This window comes from Saccopteryx bilineata, chromosome 4, assembly GCF_036850765.1.
Source record: "Saccopteryx bilineata isolate mSacBil1 chromosome 4, mSacBil1_pri_phased_curated, whole genome shotgun sequence".
In the NCBI taxonomy this organism is placed as follows: Eukaryota; Metazoa; Chordata; class Mammalia; order Chiroptera; family Emballonuridae; genus Saccopteryx; species Saccopteryx bilineata.
The window spans coordinates 288,471,479-288,489,097 of NC_089493.1; the positions used below are offsets into that span (position 1 = coordinate 288,471,479).

At 54.6% G+C, this 17,619-nt stretch overlaps 1 protein-coding gene across 13 annotated transcripts in view; it reads right to left on the bottom strand.

The window, feature by feature from the left end:
* The window catches only part of MAPK8IP3 (mitogen-activated protein kinase 8 interacting protein 3), a 55,365-nt gene that overhangs the window by 20,644 nt on the left and 17,102 nt on the right, over positions 1-17,619 (bottom strand). For 3 of the 13 annotated variants that reach the window (XM_066275321.1, XM_066275319.1, XM_066275310.1), the window contains exons 2-8: positions 16,597-16,717; positions 13,961-14,031; positions 13,438-13,529; positions 5,376-5,520; positions 1,605-1,851; positions 760-862; positions 407-525 (exon numbers count right to left, since the gene is read on the bottom strand). In XM_066275321.1, the coding sequence (XP_066131418.1) occupies positions 407-525; positions 760-862; positions 1,605-1,851; positions 5,376-5,520; positions 13,438-13,529; positions 13,961-14,031; positions 16,597-16,717 (898 nt within the window). The other 10 variants (XM_066275312.1, XM_066275307.1, XM_066275315.1 and 7 more) reach the window with 9 other exon arrangements.

Consider the following 17,619-nt stretch of genomic DNA (forward strand, 5'->3'; position numbering starts at 1 on the left):
GGTCAGACCCAGGCACAGGGGTCTCTGGTGGAGACCCGAGGTGCTGAGGGCGAGGAGGGGCACTGACCCTGCCTGGGCACTTTCCTTTCTAAGTGGAGGAACTGGCAACATTACCACCTAACACATTTCTAGAAAGTGCATGGCCCTGGGGGGGCAGGGGGAGTGTTTTCCCTGAGTGCTAATCGGCATGGATTATTTTCTGGTTGATGAATTGTTCTAAAATTAGATAGTGGCACAACTCTCAGTAGACCACACTTGGCTGAGTTCTATAGTACCTAAGTTACATACATGTCAATAAAACTGTAAAAAGTTCCTAGCTCACAGCTGACAGAGACTTTGCTTTCATTACAAACAAAACCAACAGCCCCAGGGCCCTAGCTAGGGTCCTGAGACAGCTTGTGCTTACCTAGCAGGTCGGCCCCTTCATCCACGTCCCCGATGACCTCTGACCCTGCAGTCGACAACTCGTGGTACAGGGAGTCAGTGTTGATGCCAAAAGCCTTGTTGACGATCCCCTGGGTCGGGCTGTGAGGACACGCAGCAGAGAATGGCAGAGTGAGTGGGCATCTAAGGGCCAAGTATGGGGACTCTCCAACACCCTGCATGGGCATTCAATGCCAACATTGTGTGTGTGGGCACAGGCGTGGTGGGAGACATTCTCCCACCACACGAGGCTGTGGGGGCAACTGCACCAAAGGCACCAGCTCCGGAGTGAGTGCTGAGCTGCTGAGCTGACCAGGACCTGGGCCCAGTGAGTACCTGTTGCCAGTGCGGTCTAGGCGGGGGTCCCGACCTATGTCCAGCTCTGGGGTGGAGTCAATAATGTCTTGAACATCAGACCACTCGTCACTGCTGCCCATACCTGGGGGACAGAGTGGGACCGGGGTCAGGACTGCCTGGCAGTTCCCTGCACTACTCATGGTCGTCCTCTGGCCCCATGTCTGGAGACCTCTGCTGGACTGTCGCAGGCAGACACTATCAGGAAAGGGTTTTTCCCAGGCTGTCTGGGTGGGGCTGTCCCGCAGAACTGAGTCTCCTTCTCATGACCTCATCTAAACAGAACAAATGTCCTCATTTTCCCTCCCTTTTCTCTGGACTGTGTCTGCCGGATGACGGTGGTCTACTTGTAGAAGCTGAGTTGAAGCCCTAACCCCCACAACCTCTGAAGAGAAGGGCTTTAAACAGCTGATCGGGTAAAATGGGGCCATTACGGTGGGCCCTGCTGCCATCTGACTATGTGCTTATAAAAACAGGGGGTTAGGATGAAGACACACAGAGGGACGACCATGTACGGACGCAGGGAGGAGATGGCTTCTACACACCAAGGAAAGAGGCCTCAGGAGGAACCAGCCCTGTCAACACCCTGATCTCTGACTTCTGGCCTCCAGAACTGGGAGAAATAAACGTCTATGGTTTAGAGTGCCCAGTCTGTGGTATTTATTAAGGTGGCCCAAGAGGACTAATACATCTACCAAAACTACAGTCTGTCGAAGGCAGTGAAATCTCCCCGGACGAGCGGGTATGGAGGGCAGGCAAGCTGGTGACAAGTAGATGGGTGGTGTCCCCCCACCCCCGGCCCAGGGAGCGCCTGACGGTCGCAGTACCTATGCTGACGTTTCGCATCTCCTGAGTGACCTGGACCTCCATGTTGCGGCTGTTGCGTTTTTCCCGAGCCCGCTTACTGTTCTTGGTGCCTGCGCCGTAGTCTCCCAGGGGCTGTAGGCTCTCATTGAGGGGCGTGACTGCGGCCGAGGGCACTGAGGAGGTGGGCGTGTTGGACTTGGTGCCCGTGGTGCTGGGTGTGGCAGCCGCCGAGGACTGGCCCGACTCAGACATCTCATCATGTGGACACTAGGACCAAACAGGAAGAGGGGAAGCTCGTTGTGTGGGTCACCGCCCCCTGGGGCTCTGCAGAAGGCCCGCTCGCTCGGCTTCTTTGCCACTTGACCATAATAAAACAGCATCCGGACTGGAAGGGACAGGCGGACCCTGCTCTTCCGCCATGTTGACTCCTCAGGGCTAGTCACTTGGCTCACCAGCCACTGCCTCGGGCTTTCTGGAGGCAGCCGCCACCTCACGTAAATGGTTTAGATTGGGGCTTCCAGTGCGCACGCTCCCCAATGATGCCACGTGTGATGAACATGGAGCTACACAGACATGGCAGGCAACCCTTTGCAGCCAGTGGGTGGTCAGGAACAAATTGCAGCCCAGGGCGGGCAGAGGGCTCTCACGAGGCGGGGAGGAGGCTTTCTGACCCAGTTACCACCCTGCCGCTCAGCACTGGCTGGCTATCCTATCCACTCCTGTGTCCTGCTCCCCACCCAGGCTGGCCAGGTGCTGAGGGGTATGCACCTCTCTAGCCTGTCTGCCACGACCTCCCAAACAGAGAGACCAGGGGACGTGTCACGCTTAACCTCCACAGTTCAACAGGACCAAAGTCTACTCTACACATCTATGCAAATACAAACTGCAATTCCATTTCCACAGAATGGGACATCTCCCAAATATTCCAGGACTGGAAAAATGACCAGATTATGAAAAACTACAATCAACAGTCAACCTGGGAATTTCAGGGAGAACACATGCTGCCTGAGTAAGTGCAGGATGTGAAACAAACGCATTCTTCTGCAGCCTTTCTTCATGGAACTAATGGGCAGTCACAGTAAAAACAGCCGCTCCTCTATTAACTGACAGTGATGAATGAGGCAACCCCGAGCAGGGGCCCCAGAGCCTCTCTGCAGCCCAGGGCGAAGTTCCCCTCGGCCTCTGTCCCCTGTTCATGGAGCTGAGAAGGGGCATGGTCTGAGGAGGCTCTCAGGAGGCACTGACGCTCCTGGGATGGGGTGCCAGTCACACAGTCTCCCCAGGGGGCACACTTCTAGGGGAACGTTCTAACAGAGAAAGCGGATGAGGAAAATATCCTGCCCTTTCCATAAAGCTGGGTACATGCTGAGACCAGCGTACACTGCCTGCAAGTGGAAGGGCTGGCCTCTAGGCGACCACGAGCCAGAACTCGTTGGGAGACTTCGGAGATCTGCATTTCCCTGATCCAGCTGGTCACAGCCAGGCTCAGGGCAGAGCACTGCCTCTCCTTGGGACAGTGATTTCTGTCTTCATCTAACAGGTTCCTGAGACTCTCTGCCAGGAATCTCACAACGTCTTATCTGCCTGTAGGCAGGGACTCCTGTCCTGGGAGGCTGTGTCCCTAGGGGACACCTGTAATGTCTGCAGACCCTTGTGGTTGTCACATCTGGGGGAGGGGTAAATGTTCTTGGCACGAAGTGGGCAGAGTGTGAGGTGCCACTCAACATCCCATAGAGCACAGGACAGCCTCACAGCCCCAGGCTGCCAATGTGCAGAGGTGAGACACCCATGTCTCTTGTCCCTCACTCCCTAGAAGCACATCTGTCTAAACATTTCAATTTGGGTTTGGGTTCGACAGCTTAGGGTCACACTGAAAGGGAAAAAGCCTTTCCTCCTCATAGCACCAGCACACGCCTGTGTGGTGGCTCCTGAGCACTCTGTCACTCTACCCACTAAAGGCACCGGCGCCCTGACAGGGAGGGGGCACTCTGCTGCCACCAGGGCCTGTGCTGGCACTCGAGGGGAGATGGGTGCAGAACCCTCCCACAGAACCACACCTTCCAGACCACCTTCCTCATCGACCACGCTTCCCAGCCTATCTGGGACTCTTGATCTTGTGTCTGTGGGTTTCCCATGCGTCTCCGTGACCCTGGTAATCACTGTGGGGACTCTGCAATGCAACCAGGACTCCCCCAGGCTCCCTCAGTTCTCCGTCACCCTACGGTCCACCACTTACCCACGGGACACTCCCTCTGGCCACCACTTACCTAAAGGTAAACCTCTCAACCTCCTAAACATCAACGTGTGGAAGTGACCTCCAAATGCAAAGAACACAAACTCTTAGCGGTCTTTCCTCACCATGAGTAGCCACAACTGTTTGGTTAAAACACTGAAAATACAGTACATAAAAACAAAACAAAACAAAAACAACAAAAAAATTAAGAAATTAGAAAAACCTTAAAACCTAGAGCACAAAATTAAAAAAAAATCATTTAAAAAATAAAAACCAAATAAAACACACCTAAAAACTAAAACATAAAACATTATGGTTTACTATTAGGAGAAAGACTATGTCAGACAACGCAGCAGGAGAGAGAAGAGACAGGAGAAAGAGCAGCGGCTTGGACAGGCAGGAGGAACAGTCACCTGGAGGCCGGGTGAGCGAGGCTGGAGGCTTTCCGAGGCCCCTGCGGGCGGCTTCTCCCAGAGCTTCCAGGGAAGCCCCAGCTGCAAGCCCTTGCTTTCGTTTCAGTGACAGTGTGTGAGCAGTTGGCTGAAATGGGCAGGCCTGGCCTGCATGACAGCGGGATGCCACAGGCCTGTGCTCATCTGCCCAGCCCCCAACCCCCCCCCCCCCCCCCCCGGTCCATACTGGCACGTGAGCACCTGGGTCAAATGTCACAGAGACATGGTCATTCCTTGGAACAAAATCAGAGCTGCAGCTACCTCCTGCAGGCCAGCCAGCCACTCAGAGACAGAGGACAGTCAGTAAGGAGCGACAGCAGGAGGGAACTCCCAGGACATCTGGGCCCCATGTCCACAGCCCAACCCCGCCAAGATGCCGAAGCCCTCTGCCTCCAGCAGGCATCTTCTGATAGTCTCTGCAGGAAACACGCCAGCCCCAGGGTCACCTCCTTCACCCATGAGGGTGGCATCCTTACCTGGTGTGGGGGTCAGTGTCCCGTCCTGTCACAGCCTGCCTCCACCAGACAGGCTGAGCTCATAGACCAAAAACGTCTGCAAGTGACCAGGGGCCCTGAACGCGTGATGGGCCAGGGGCAGTGCCTGCCTTTGGCTTTCTCAGGGTCCTCCAGGCCAGGGTGTACTGCCCGGTTAGCTGTGCACACCCACGATGTGGCCTTCTCAATCTCAGAGATCCAGAAGCCATTAGCATGCACAAGTGGGTGAGAACAGCCCAGAGGAGAGAAGCTGCCTCCCGGCCTTTGACACTCCCGGCTGCTGAGCAAACCTCAGACCCCAGAAGCACACGCACTCTGCGGAACCTGGGCTGGCCATGAGACTAGCACTCTGGGGTGTGTTTGGGGGACAGTTGCTAAGCTCAGCCCTATCGGATGGGCACACCTAACTGCAGAGGGGTTTAGCCTGGACTAGTAGGCGGCAATGCAAGATCATGCCCTCCCGAGCTGGTCCAGTTTCTCCACTGCTGTCACACCTCAGGGAGGGGACTACTAACCCAGGGAAAGCTGCAAAGGGTTGTATGCAAAGACTGGGCTTCCTGAATGGACATGGGCGACAGAGAAGACCCTCACTCCACGGCACGGCTACAAAACCTGGTAGGTGGAGCTGAACTGCAGCTGGCCGAGGTCGCTCAGGTGCCAGTGGTCCCCCGAAGGCACGAGCTTGCCCCCCATCTGTGCACGTACCATGCCGTCGGTCAGGGGGAAGACATTCAGAGAGGTGGGGCGCTCCTTCCTGCTGAAATGTGAGGGAGAGGACAGGAAGTGGATGGTCAGACAGTGGCTCATGAAACGAGAACTGAACCCTATGTACATGCAGATGCCTACTTTGCAGATAGAGCTGTTCTATATGACATTCCTTGTCTGGCTCAGGGAGAGAGGTCAGCTGTGAGGAGGGCAATCTTCTGGGAACTCTATCCCACACTGGGACCTCCCATTCTCTCCTATCCAAGCCTCTCTCTCTCTCTTATTTACTGCCTGACCAGGTGGTGGCGCAGTGGATAGAGCGTTGGCCTGGGATGCTGAGGACCCAGGTTCAAAACCTGGAAGTCTCAGGCTTGAGCGTGGGCTCATAAGGCTTGAGCACGAGCTGACCAGCTTGAGCATGAGATCACAGACATGACCACATGGTCACTATCTTGAACCCAAGGTCACTGGTTAGAGCAAGGAGTCACAGGCTCAGCTGAAGCTCCCTGCCCTGGTCAAGGCACATATGAGAAAGCAATCAGTGAACAACTAAGGTGCCACAATTATGGGTTGATGCTTCTCATTTCTCTCCCTTCCTGTCTGTCTGTCCCTGTCTCTTCGTCTCTTTCTTGCTTAAAAAAAAATTATTGATTGATTTTAGAGAAAGAAAATGGAGACAGACAGAGAGAGAGAGAGAGAGGAGAGAGAGAGAGAGATGCATTCATTGGTTGATTCTTGTATGTGCCCTGATCAGGGATCAAACCCACAACTTTGGTATATCAGGACGCTCTAACCCAGTAACCGGGCCAAGGCCTACAGCTACTCTTTAATTAAAGGTATTTGCATGTTCAGGGGAATCTCTGCTTCATTGTGATGCCATTATAATACTACCTGTCCGCTATGTTGTGATTTATCATTTTTAGTTATTTTGATTTTGAACAGGCACCTGCTCGGTATGCTAAGGCACAGCAAGCAGTACCAGTGGGGGCCCTTCAGCATCATGGCCAGCACTGACTGGTTCCTCGCAGTGGCAACTGTTATGACGAGTCTCCTTATGTGGGGCCTCACGTCTTGGAGACAGGCAGGAAAAATCAACTCCTGCTGCCGGTGTTCTCTGCTACCTGCCCCCACGCCCTCTCCAGCCCCTCGCACCCCCTTCTTTGTTTTTTTATGAGACCTCACTGAAAAAAATGCTTGAACAGAGTATAGAGTACGAGGGCCCTTCCATGCTGCTGGGTGTCTCTACAGTCCCCGGGCACCTTTCTCTGGCTCGGTGCATTGTCCCTGTGATACCAGAGGGGTCCTTTCAAAACTGTGCCAGGAGGCCCTGGCCTGTTGGCTCAGTGGTAGAGCATCGGCCTGGCGTGCAGGAGTCCCGGGTTCGATTCCCGGCCGGGGCACACAGGAGAAGCGGCAATCTGCTTCTCCACCCCTCCCCCTCTCCTTCCTCTCTGTCTCTCTCTTCCCCTCCTGCAGCCAAGACTCCATTGGAGCAAAGTTGGCCCAGGCGCTGAGGATGGCTGTGTGGCCTCTGCCTCAGGCACTAGAATGACTCTGGTTGCAACAGAGCAACGCCCCAGAGGGGCAGAGCATCGCCCCCTAGTGGGCATGCCTGGTGGATCCTGGTCGGGCGCATGCGGGAGTCTGTCTGACTGCCTCCCCGTTTCCAGCTTCAGAAAAATACAAAAAAAAAAAAAAAAAAAAAGAAAGAAAGAAAGAAAGCCATGTCAGGAGGCTGGGACGCCCGGTAGCTGGGACGCCCGGTAGCCGAGACTGGAAAGAATGAATCTCGGAGCTGCCTCTCCATGCTCATCCCTGAGAATACACCCCGTGGGCCTTAGGGCTGCTGAGGGCAGAGGCTCCCCTCCATGGGAGGCTTCAAGTTGGCACCGAGCTGTGGAGACAAGGCCAGCCCCCACCTTGCCCCAGGGCAGACACACTACACCCAGGACTGTCATCCACAGAGCCACACTGCTTGGAGCCAGGCCAGGAAGTACAGTCCCTCATACCACAGCCTCTCCTGCTCAGAGTTCAATCCCCTGAGACAGTGGTGGGAGGGGAAGTGGCGGCCTGCCTCCGAGGTCCCAAGGAGCGGGGTCCCAGGAGCTGGGTCCAGAGGCTAGACTGCTCCAGGGAGAGAGGACGCCCTTCCACGCAGTGCCTGCTGGATGCAGGTCATGCAAAGAGGGGCAGAGCAGCCCCAGTTGACCAGAACTGACTGTGGGCAGGTAGGTGGCCTCATGAAGTCCAAATACGGGAATGGGTGTCTCCAGCTGGGGCCCCCACACAGAAAGAAACATGGAGTCTGTGAGTCGAGTCCTGCCTTGTATCCTCTGTGGCTGGCTCCTCTGTCCTGTTCAGGAAGATGTTGCTCCTACAGAGCAGGGTCCCTGAACCTGCTGGGACCTGGCTGTCCCATCACAGAGCTAGTCTGCGGCAGGGCAGGAAGAGAGGAGCAGTGTGCCCCCAAGGGGCCGGGGCCCTCGCTGCCTGTGGGAGTCATCCAGAGGGGAGTGCTCAGGAACTGCCTCACATGGCCCTCATTACCTGTGACAGAGGACACATTCTCGGACATGTCACTTTAAAGTTGAAGAAACTTAGACCCTAAGAAAGACATCAAGTTGGGAAGCTCTGAATCTGCAGATCCATCAAGACCTCGGTGGCTCAGCCTCCCTCGGGCTCGGCCACAGCCCACGGCATCTGGGAAGGCAGCCTCCGCCACATGCTCAGCACGTGGCACCAGGTGAGGATGACCTGCGACTCGTGTCTGCCTCCTGGGGGGCTCCTAGCCTCTCCTTTGCCCGCTTTTCCTCCTTGGGGCTCTCGATGCTGGTATGGGGAGCCCGTCTCCTGGCCAGCTCTGATCTTGGATTAATTGCATGCAGTGAGTTCCTGGGCCCCAGACAAATTCAACTCTGGCTATCACCAGATGCTACAGAGTGATGGGAGGGGCAGAGTGTGGGCTTCTTGCCTCAAAGGACGGGGAACACTGGCCTGTAATCTGCTTCCACAGCTCTGTGTGCAGAAGGACATTACACCCAGAGACAGCCGGGCCACTCTCCCAACAGAAATCACCACCGGGAACTCCGCCTCCTCATCTCATTCTTCCCTCAGAATCATAAACGGGCCCCGTTAGCACGTGCTGGGACTTGCTGGCTGATGGCCCGGAGCCCTGTCTGAAGCCCGGCCAGCGTGCCCGCTCCCTGAGTCCCTGCAGCTCCTTCAGGAGATGCCTATGCTCACCTACTTGTGAGTCTCTGCCCAAGGGTCATGGTCATGCCACTGGCTCTGGGCCCAAGGCTCCAAGTGACCAAGCCAGGCTGTCTGACACCAAAATACAGGGTCTCCACCCCACTTACTGCCCACCATGGCCATGCTAGCCCTGGGCTTTGGGGGCATGGTCCCATCTGCCAATGGGTGGCCATTTGCTGAGTGGAGTTCCTGTACCAGTATCTACTCTGTGGCTGTCTCGGGGACTGTGGGCCCATCTGCTGCCGCCTCAATATCCTGGCCCTATAAGCACCCCATCAAGAGGCTGTGATCTGTGACCACGCTGCAGGATATGTGCTGAACGGATTCTGGAACCCCTGTGCTTATAATTAAGAACGGCCAGTGTCCTAACTCTCCCGGCCCCAGAGGCCCCCAGCGCCAGGCACGACAGTGCAAGACTGTAGGCTTTACCTTTTCCTCCATGACTGACGAGGACTGTGGGACAGCGACAGACACATGGCCAGCAGACAGCAGTGACAGCACAGAAAGCAAGACAAGAAGACAGCGTTAGAGAGCGTCAGGGAGCTCCAGTAGCACATGTGCTCACAGAGACCACGTGAGCAATGACACAGCCAGGCGCCCCACTCCACTCCGGAGACGGATGCAGGAACACGCAGACATCTATACTTGACAGACATGACACACAGACACGACCTTCTTAGCTTGGATGAAGGCCCCAACCGAGGCTGTGCAGCATGTCAGCAGGTCACACATGTACTCAGCACAGGGTGACGGGCAAGTGTCCATTGGCTCAGCACAATGTGCACTTGGGCACGCAGGGATGGATCACACAGTCACACGCGCCTATGTTCATGGACCGAACTAGGTGTTTCAAGCACACATTGAGTTTTATTCTAAAGACACAATTCAGGAAACCAAGTCAGGAGTGAAGGAAAATGCCTGTCTGGGGTTGGGGGTGACCAGAGGCTCCTCAGCACTAAGAATGAGCCCTCATGGTGGGAGCTGGAGAGTCTGAGTGAAGAACCCGGGTGGACATAAACATTTGTCCCCAAAGATCCCAAGCTGTGGCAGGAAAGGCTACACCCCAGAGAAGAGCAACCCAGGATGACAGGCGGGCTTTCCCCTTCGCCGTCCAATGCAGCAACACAGGTCACAAAGGAGTGGCTGACCCCAGGAGGCCTACACAGGCCAGCGGCCAGCACAGAGACAAGGCTCACACTTTCTCTATGTCCATCAGTGTTCCTTCTAGAAATGTGAGGTGGAGGCTGCCATCTCGTCTGTTCACCTGGAACAGTCCAGGGCAGAGTCAGAAACAAACACCGATGGGCTGGTGATGAAGCTGAATGCCTCCAGCTGGCTGGCAGGGCGCGGGGGCACCCAGACACACGGCACCCCCCTCCGCTGCTGCACGCGCTCCCCAGGCAAGTCTGTCCCGGCCGTTGCCCTGCAGGAGCCTGCTCCTCCTCACGGCTGAGGGGCCTCAGGCCGACTGCGTCTGGCGGCCCCAGACCTCTCTCCTGCGGCAGGCATCTCTCAGACAGAGCTGCCGTCATCTCTGTGGCCACCGTGGCTAGGGAGAGTGTTCACAGAGAGTGCCAAGGGCCTGCAGGTGGCGGCCACACAATGTGTGCACTCAGTCCATGGGTCCCTCTGGCAGGGCCAGGTGGGGGACAAGGCCCTCAGAAACCTGGACCAGAGCCCACCCTCCCGTAGACAGACAGTGGGTCTGTTTTACAAATGAAGGGGCTCCCATGGGCCACAGCGTGGCCGGAGAAGCCCCTGCTGGGCACTACGCCCCACGGGCACAGCTCTCCTCTGGACTCCAAAGGCCCCACTCACCCAAAGGCTACAAATGGATAGCCAGGCAGCAGGTCTGCACATGCCGTCATGGACAGAGGAGACCCACAAACCTGTCCTTTATGAAACAGGTTGAGCATGACCAGCCTGCTCTAACTACCGGGGGGCGGGAGCTCCACACAGAGCATTCAAGAGCTGCTGAGGGGCTTCAGAGGAGACCCCATGCACACCCAGGAGTCATGACCCAAAGGACAGTGCCCACCGTGGGGCTGGGGGCTTGTCTGCGGAGAGGGGGTGCTAACCTCCCAGGCCTGCCTGCCACAGGGACCACACGACACCTACTGGCAGCAGGTTCCCAGACAAGGTCTTGCCTCTACCGCACCTGGAGACGCCCATAAAAAACACATCCCATCCTGCAATCATGGTGCCTCTTCCAAGCAGAGGAGGGATCGGAGGGCAGATGGGCTCCTAGGAATGGCCAGAGCACTCAGGGCCCAGCTATGGAGTATGGGCAGCTTCTGCTTTTGGCTGAGCCCACGTCATCTTGAGCTTCTGAGGACATCTATTTGTGTAGTGACCCTGGGGCCCAGAGTGCTGACCGCTGTGACTTAGGACCCTCACGGCCTTGACGTCCCAAGCTCAGAGGCCACACCTGTCTGCTCCCGGGAAAACTGCACCCGTCTCCCTGGGCCTGATCCTGCATAATCTCCGAGGGGCTGATGCCCCGAGGAGAGCTGGTGGGGAAACAGCCCGAGGACTCCAGAACGCTGCGGTTCAGAACTGGCCAAGAGCCCCGCGCACCGGAGAGGCCCCAGCTCTGACTGCCCTGCCCAACCTGACTGACCCCGAACAACACAAAGACCCCAATCCCAGGTTAGCATTCCAGGGAGTTTCTTGGGCATTCCCTCGGCCACCTCTGAGTGCCAGGAGTGAGGGTTTCCCGGGGAGCTCAGGAGAACTTCCAAAGCCATGAAATGGGAGCGTGGAGATCAGCATTCCCCCCTTTCAGATCCACCTGACCCAGGAGTAAGACCTGCCGAGTTCTGTAGTTTAACAAAGTCTTTCATCCACATCCCCTCACTGAGCCCTCCCAGGACCTCGAGATCAGCCAAGGCGCAGCCTCCACACCCTTCTCCAGGGCAGGGGTGTTGTCAGGAGCACCCACAGAGCTGGCGATCCTACTCCCTGCTGAAAGCTGCAGGCCTGCCTAGTAACATGCTGGTCTCCCCTTGACAACCCCCCTTCCGAGGCCTTGCTACACCTCCACATACACACTATGCACTTCTGCTTCCACATCTGAAGACTCCAGGACAGGAACACAACAGTCTGGCCCACAGTGACCCAGAGAGTAAGCGAGGATGCCCACAGAGGAACAACCTACGCCTACTTGTTTGCAGACACACCCATCAAAGAGGCGGAACAAAAAAAACTTTTGTAGCCAACAAGGCCTGAATGTGATGACTCGGGGTTGTAGGCCTCTGTCCGCAGGAACATGGGCCACAGCTGGGAACGGGCTAATGGCTGAGTGCCATCTGTGCGGCCTGGGACTCCCACCTGGATCCGCCCTCCTGCCTGATGGAGACTTAGTACATTGGCACAACCTCCCCGGCCCACATCAACAACCCTGGTCTCTCATGGGCCAACTGCCTCAAGCTGGCAATACTCGGGAGATCTTTGACAATCGGCTCCCCTGAGGACTGTGGTCTGGTTTTATCAGACCGAAGGGCACTGAAGACGGAGAAAGAGCCCGGCCTCTGCAGATTCTCCCCTCACTCACCTAACAAACCAGCACTGAGCTCCTGAGCTCAGACAAGCCAGAGCTTCTGAGTCTGCTGGCATTGGCACTGCCCTGCCCCGTACGGCTCCTTGGGGCAGTCACCAAGCACCAAGGAGTCTCCCACCCCTCCTCGCTCACCCACATCCAGTTGGTTCTTGTGATTCTCAGTGGTCCAGTTCTATGAAGTCCCCACAAACAATGAATCAGCAAACAGTGAACTGTTGTTCCCAGGGTAATACGGACATATACAGATACACAGCTCACATAGACTAGAATTGCAATTCCTTACTCGTCCTGAGCTTCTATTTGCTTTATTTTAAAAAAGAGAAAATGAGCTCTCTCTCTCTGTGCCAAGGAAAGGCATATGAGGGCACAACCAGGAAGAGTGCCTTCAGCATGAATCTAACCATGCTGGTACCCTGATCTCAAACCTCCAGCCTCTAGAACAGCGGTTCTCAACCTGTGGGTCGCGACCCCGGCGGGGGTCGAACGACCAAAACACAGGGGTCGCCTAAAGCCATCGGACCCACAGGTTGAGAACCGCTGCTCTAGAACTACAGAAAATAAATGTTTGTGTTTTTTAAGACTCCAGTCTACAAAAGTATTTTTTTTAATTAATAAAATAAAAGAGAACACGAAGTGCAGGCATGTTTGGTGACCTGAGGCTGTCCCATAAACAGGGTCCAGAGCTGGGCGTCGAGTCCCACTCAACGGCCCCAGAATCCAAGCGCCTTGCACAACACTGCTCTGCCCTCTGTCTCCATCCTCTGGGCATCTCTGCACGAGGCTGAGACAAACAGGAAGCATGCCTGGCTTGACCGTAGCGGGCATCGTGCGTGGTGGGTGACTCAAACTTTTCACTGCTCTGCACACGCCTGCAAATGGCTGAAAAGTGTCCCACGGGTTGATTTTGAGATTACAAATAAATTTTAGCGACTGGGTGAATTCACAAACACAGAATCTGCAAATATTAGGATCAATTGTACTGTTTCCCCTGGGCCTCAGGACAGCACGTGGGCCAGCAGGGGTGCCTGGGAAAATCTCAGCACACATTCTTGTCTTGAGCCACACACTCAACCGGACACCCCTCTTCCTGAGGTGGGAGGACGCAGCCTCCTCTGGGACAAGGGGCCACGGGGCTCTGCTGGCTCCGGCCCTGCCTACCTCCGCCCGGGCAGGCTGCTCTCGGTCTGGCTGTTCCCCCCAACTTGCTGCATCTTGGACCTCTCGATGTGCTCCACGTAGGTCTGTATCATCTGTGGAGAAGAACACCTCTGTGTGAGTAATGCCTGCTGACCAAGGCCTCTCTCCCGCCCCTCTCTAACCTGCCATGTTCTCATTCGCTGTGCTCTGGTGGAAATAATGACAGAGCTCAGCAAAACGAGTCTGACCAGCACAAGGCTGACCGCTTTCAGGCTTTGCAGAACATCAGGAAAAGAAAGACCAAGGAAGCAACCCAAGGCCAGTGGCCGCCATATGTGTCTGGCTGTGCCCGCTTTCTTGTGGTTTCAACCCGAGCGTGGCGGTGTGGGCCGGAGGCCGACAGTCATGGCCCGGAGGCTGACAGTCACGGCCCGGCACCCACCTCCGTGTGCTGACAGTCACGGCCCGGCACCCACCTCCGTGTGCTGACAGTCATGGCCTAGCACCCACCTCCGTGTGCTGACAGTCACAGCCCGGCACCCACCTCCGTGTGTCGCTGGTGCAAAGCGTTGTACTCCTTCTTCATCTCTGACTCCCGCTCCTCCAACCGGGAAACTGGAAAACACAATCGCTGCTTGTCAACTGCACAGCCCAGTCCTCACAGCTCCACACAACCTGGAGTTTTCTGAGTGGCGGGTGGAGGGCTACAGGACAAGCCAGTGCCTGGTGCAGACCGCTGCCAAAGCTGAAGCTCAGCGACCCTGATCTCAGGAGAGAACCCCCTGGGGAGTCCAGACTGCAGATTCTGACTGCTGCGGCTCGTGTTGTATGTGTGCTGTGTTATTTGAGGTTAATCCGTTCTGCTATGCCCTGGTTGGGCAGCACAGTTGGCTACAGTCGTTGGGTGGTAGCACACTTAGCTATAGTGTCGTCCTGATATGCAAAGGTGGTCAGTTTGATCCCGCCAGGCCACATACAGAAACGGATCAGTGTTTCTGTCTCTGTCTCTTTCCCCCTTCCTCTCTCTAAAATCAATAAGTAAACTTTTAAAAAAGTTATTTAAAAAATATTCTGCTACAAAAAAGATACAGGATGGGTAAAACTCACAAAGCAGTTACTATCAAAGCTTAAGTCAGCTAGCAGCCTCAGAGATTCAGGCACAACTTATAGGGTGTGTCAAGTGTTGACCAGAAGTTAGCAAGTGGCTGTGGAAAGAGGCAGAATTCCTACGTGAGTAACCTCTAAGATGTGTTAAAGAGTGAAAGAACATCTGAGACACATGACAGACACACAAGTGTCCCTCACATGTATGTTCCAAGGGTTGGAAAAACCAAGTCCGAATCACACCACCTTCAGGCAGGCAGCTGTGCCACCCCAAAATTAGCAGCCCCTGTGACATGCAGGATGGTCCCCTCTGGCCTGCATGTGTTCTGCCGTCTGCCTGCCCAAGACCCCACTGGGGAGCCACAGCGGCAGCTGGTGACCGCACCCCTGCCTCTCACCAACAGAGCAAGCATGCTACTGGATTCGAACACCTTCTGCCTGTGGGCCTTTGTTCAAACTGCAACTCTGTCCTTGTAGTCCCACCAAGAGCCAGCTGATACGCAGAGCCGGGGACAGGACAGGTGACAGTCGCGGGCCCGGGTCTCAGGTGGTAGTCCTTCCAGTACCCACCCCATCCTCAGTGTGCAAGCCTCGCTGCCTCACCACTTCCTGGCGCCTACTGTAAACTGATGGAACAACGACACTGCTCGACACCTCATTCAGTCTGATGCTCTCCTGTTCTCAGCAGTGTCCTTGGAGGCTACACTGTCAAGGGCGTTCCCCACCTAACAGGTGGGGGGGCCTCAGAGTCTGCATTTCTAACACACTAGGTGATGCTGCCTCTGCTGGTCAGAGGACCACACTTTGAGCAGCAACCAGGGTATTTGCCCAGAGCAGACTTGTGACATGCAGGTTGTGACGAGCTTAGTTATCCCTGGAAGAGGCTGAAGTGTCTATAGACCCTGGTACACAACACACATAGAATCGGCTACCAGAGGCTCCCGGGTCTCTGCTCCAGCCTTGGGAGGGGCTGCTTGTCTGTGTGTGTTGCTGGAGAGCACTTCGGGGCTGGACCCCCAGGACCTCCGCTAACCTGTCTGCCGGGGCAGCTGTGTAGGCCCTCTGGCCCCCACTCGCGGTTCTGACCAAATGAACGACTTCAACCTGTCTGGAGCTTACATGTTTTCCTTCTAAGAAGAGCTAAAAAAGTTTCATATATGACAAGTATTCTAAGCAAGGGATATTTAGGAGTCTTTGTAATTAAAGAAAGGGTTTATCTATGCATGCCTAAACTGGGCCTTTCGGTTTGCTTCTAGTTTGCAAATCCAGGTGTGTTTGTACGTCTGTGTAGCCGACAGCCTGCCGGCTGCCCAGAACTCGCCAGCACGCTGTGAGGAAGCGGCCCTCAAGCCTTGGTTTGGGATAGGGATAGACCCAACACATCCAGTCATTTTTCTTCCCGATTTTACCTGAGTCTTTCAGAGAAATGAAAGCTCCTGCTGTTCTGGGGAACTTGGTGAAGTAGCAAACTAGGGCTCAATCGCCAAAACCTCTAACTACAAAAAACTGAAATCACACAGGTCATTTTAACTTTGACAGCAGAGTTTAAACAAAGACTTCTGAAAATGAAAAGAATAGGTCTTACCACCAAAATAATCAAAATCTCCTTTCTTTGCTATCCTTGCAAGGAGCAGTATCTTTCCATGAGGACCTTGATCAGCTGGGTACTTGTCCTAGGGACTGTCACTACAGGGGGCTGCATCACTGGGTCCAACTTCCAGGTCACAAAACAGCGATCTTTCCTCAGTAATGTGCAGACAAGAGCCTCACGGGCAGGCCAGCAGCTGGGGAGCTTTGTCCCAAAGGACCACACAAGGATCACAGATTTGTGAATTTGGGGTCAGACTGCAGTATATATAAAAAGTGCTCTGTCATCAAAGGGGGCTTAATTATTTTATTTCCACAAAGAAATGGAGGCTGATTACAGATATACACAGCAGGAATCACAGTGAAACCAAAATAAGGCTATCACTGGGTCTCTCACTCCTCTTTATCAGACTCTCTACATCCTGCCCAGCTGGGGTAGGTCTCAACATAGCCAACAGCACGTTTTTCACGCTCAACCCGGGTACTTACTCTGATCTGCATAGTTTTTGGCCTTCAGTTCCAGCTGGCGGGTCTGAAACTCATAGTGTTCCACCTGGATTTGTAGCTCTTTTTTCTCTTGTTCCAAGGCATCTTCAAACTCGATGAATTTCTACACAGGGAAGGAAGAAAAAGAGCAGGTGTCATGAATGTGGGATGGTCAGATGACAGCAGGCCCTCCCCGAAGGGCCACAAGCTTCAAAAACCCAAGTGAAAGTCCAGGCTCAGGGCCAGAATGCAGGCCTCCCTGATCTAGAACCAGAACCTGCTTCCCTAATGTCAATTACCTGTCGCCCTCTTCAGGCAAACCTTGACACAAATCGCGGTGACGGCAGGGAAGGAGGAGTAACTGCCACCTTGTAACCTGCTATCTGGGAAGTCACATGAGGCCCTGAGTTTAGAAGGCCCACTCTTGGTTTAATTTTGGAATTCCTCATCATTTTTTTAACAAGGGGGCTTGCATTTTTATTTTTGCAATGGGCCCCACAAATTATGTTGCTGGCCTTTGTGCTAAATTTCTAAGCAAAATTATTATCAAGCCAAGTGAAAAGAAAGCTCTTTGAAAAATAAAAGAAGCTGTTGAAAGGCCATAGGAGGAGACCTAGCTTGACACTGAATGTGACTTGTGAAGCCAGGCTCTGGAGTGAGAAGAAACGGGCACTGGCTGCCACACAGAAGCCACCAGCTTTAACTCCTGGGACAGCCCTGAGAGAAAGCTGTTAACACCACAATGTTACCGAGTTAAAAAAAAAAAAAAAGGACTATTAGTGAGAAATATCATTTGTAGTAAGAACAAGTACCAGCTGGGTTAAGACATAAAGAATTTCTCAGCCTGACCAGGCGGTGGCGCAGTGGATTGAGCATCGGACTGGGAAGCAGAGGACCCAAGTTCAAAACCCAAGGTCACCAGTTTGAGCGAGAGCTCATCTGGTTTGAGCAAAGCTCACCAGCTTGAACCCAAAGTCACTGGTTTCAGCAAGGGATCTCTCGGTCTGCTGTAGCCCCCTGTTCAAG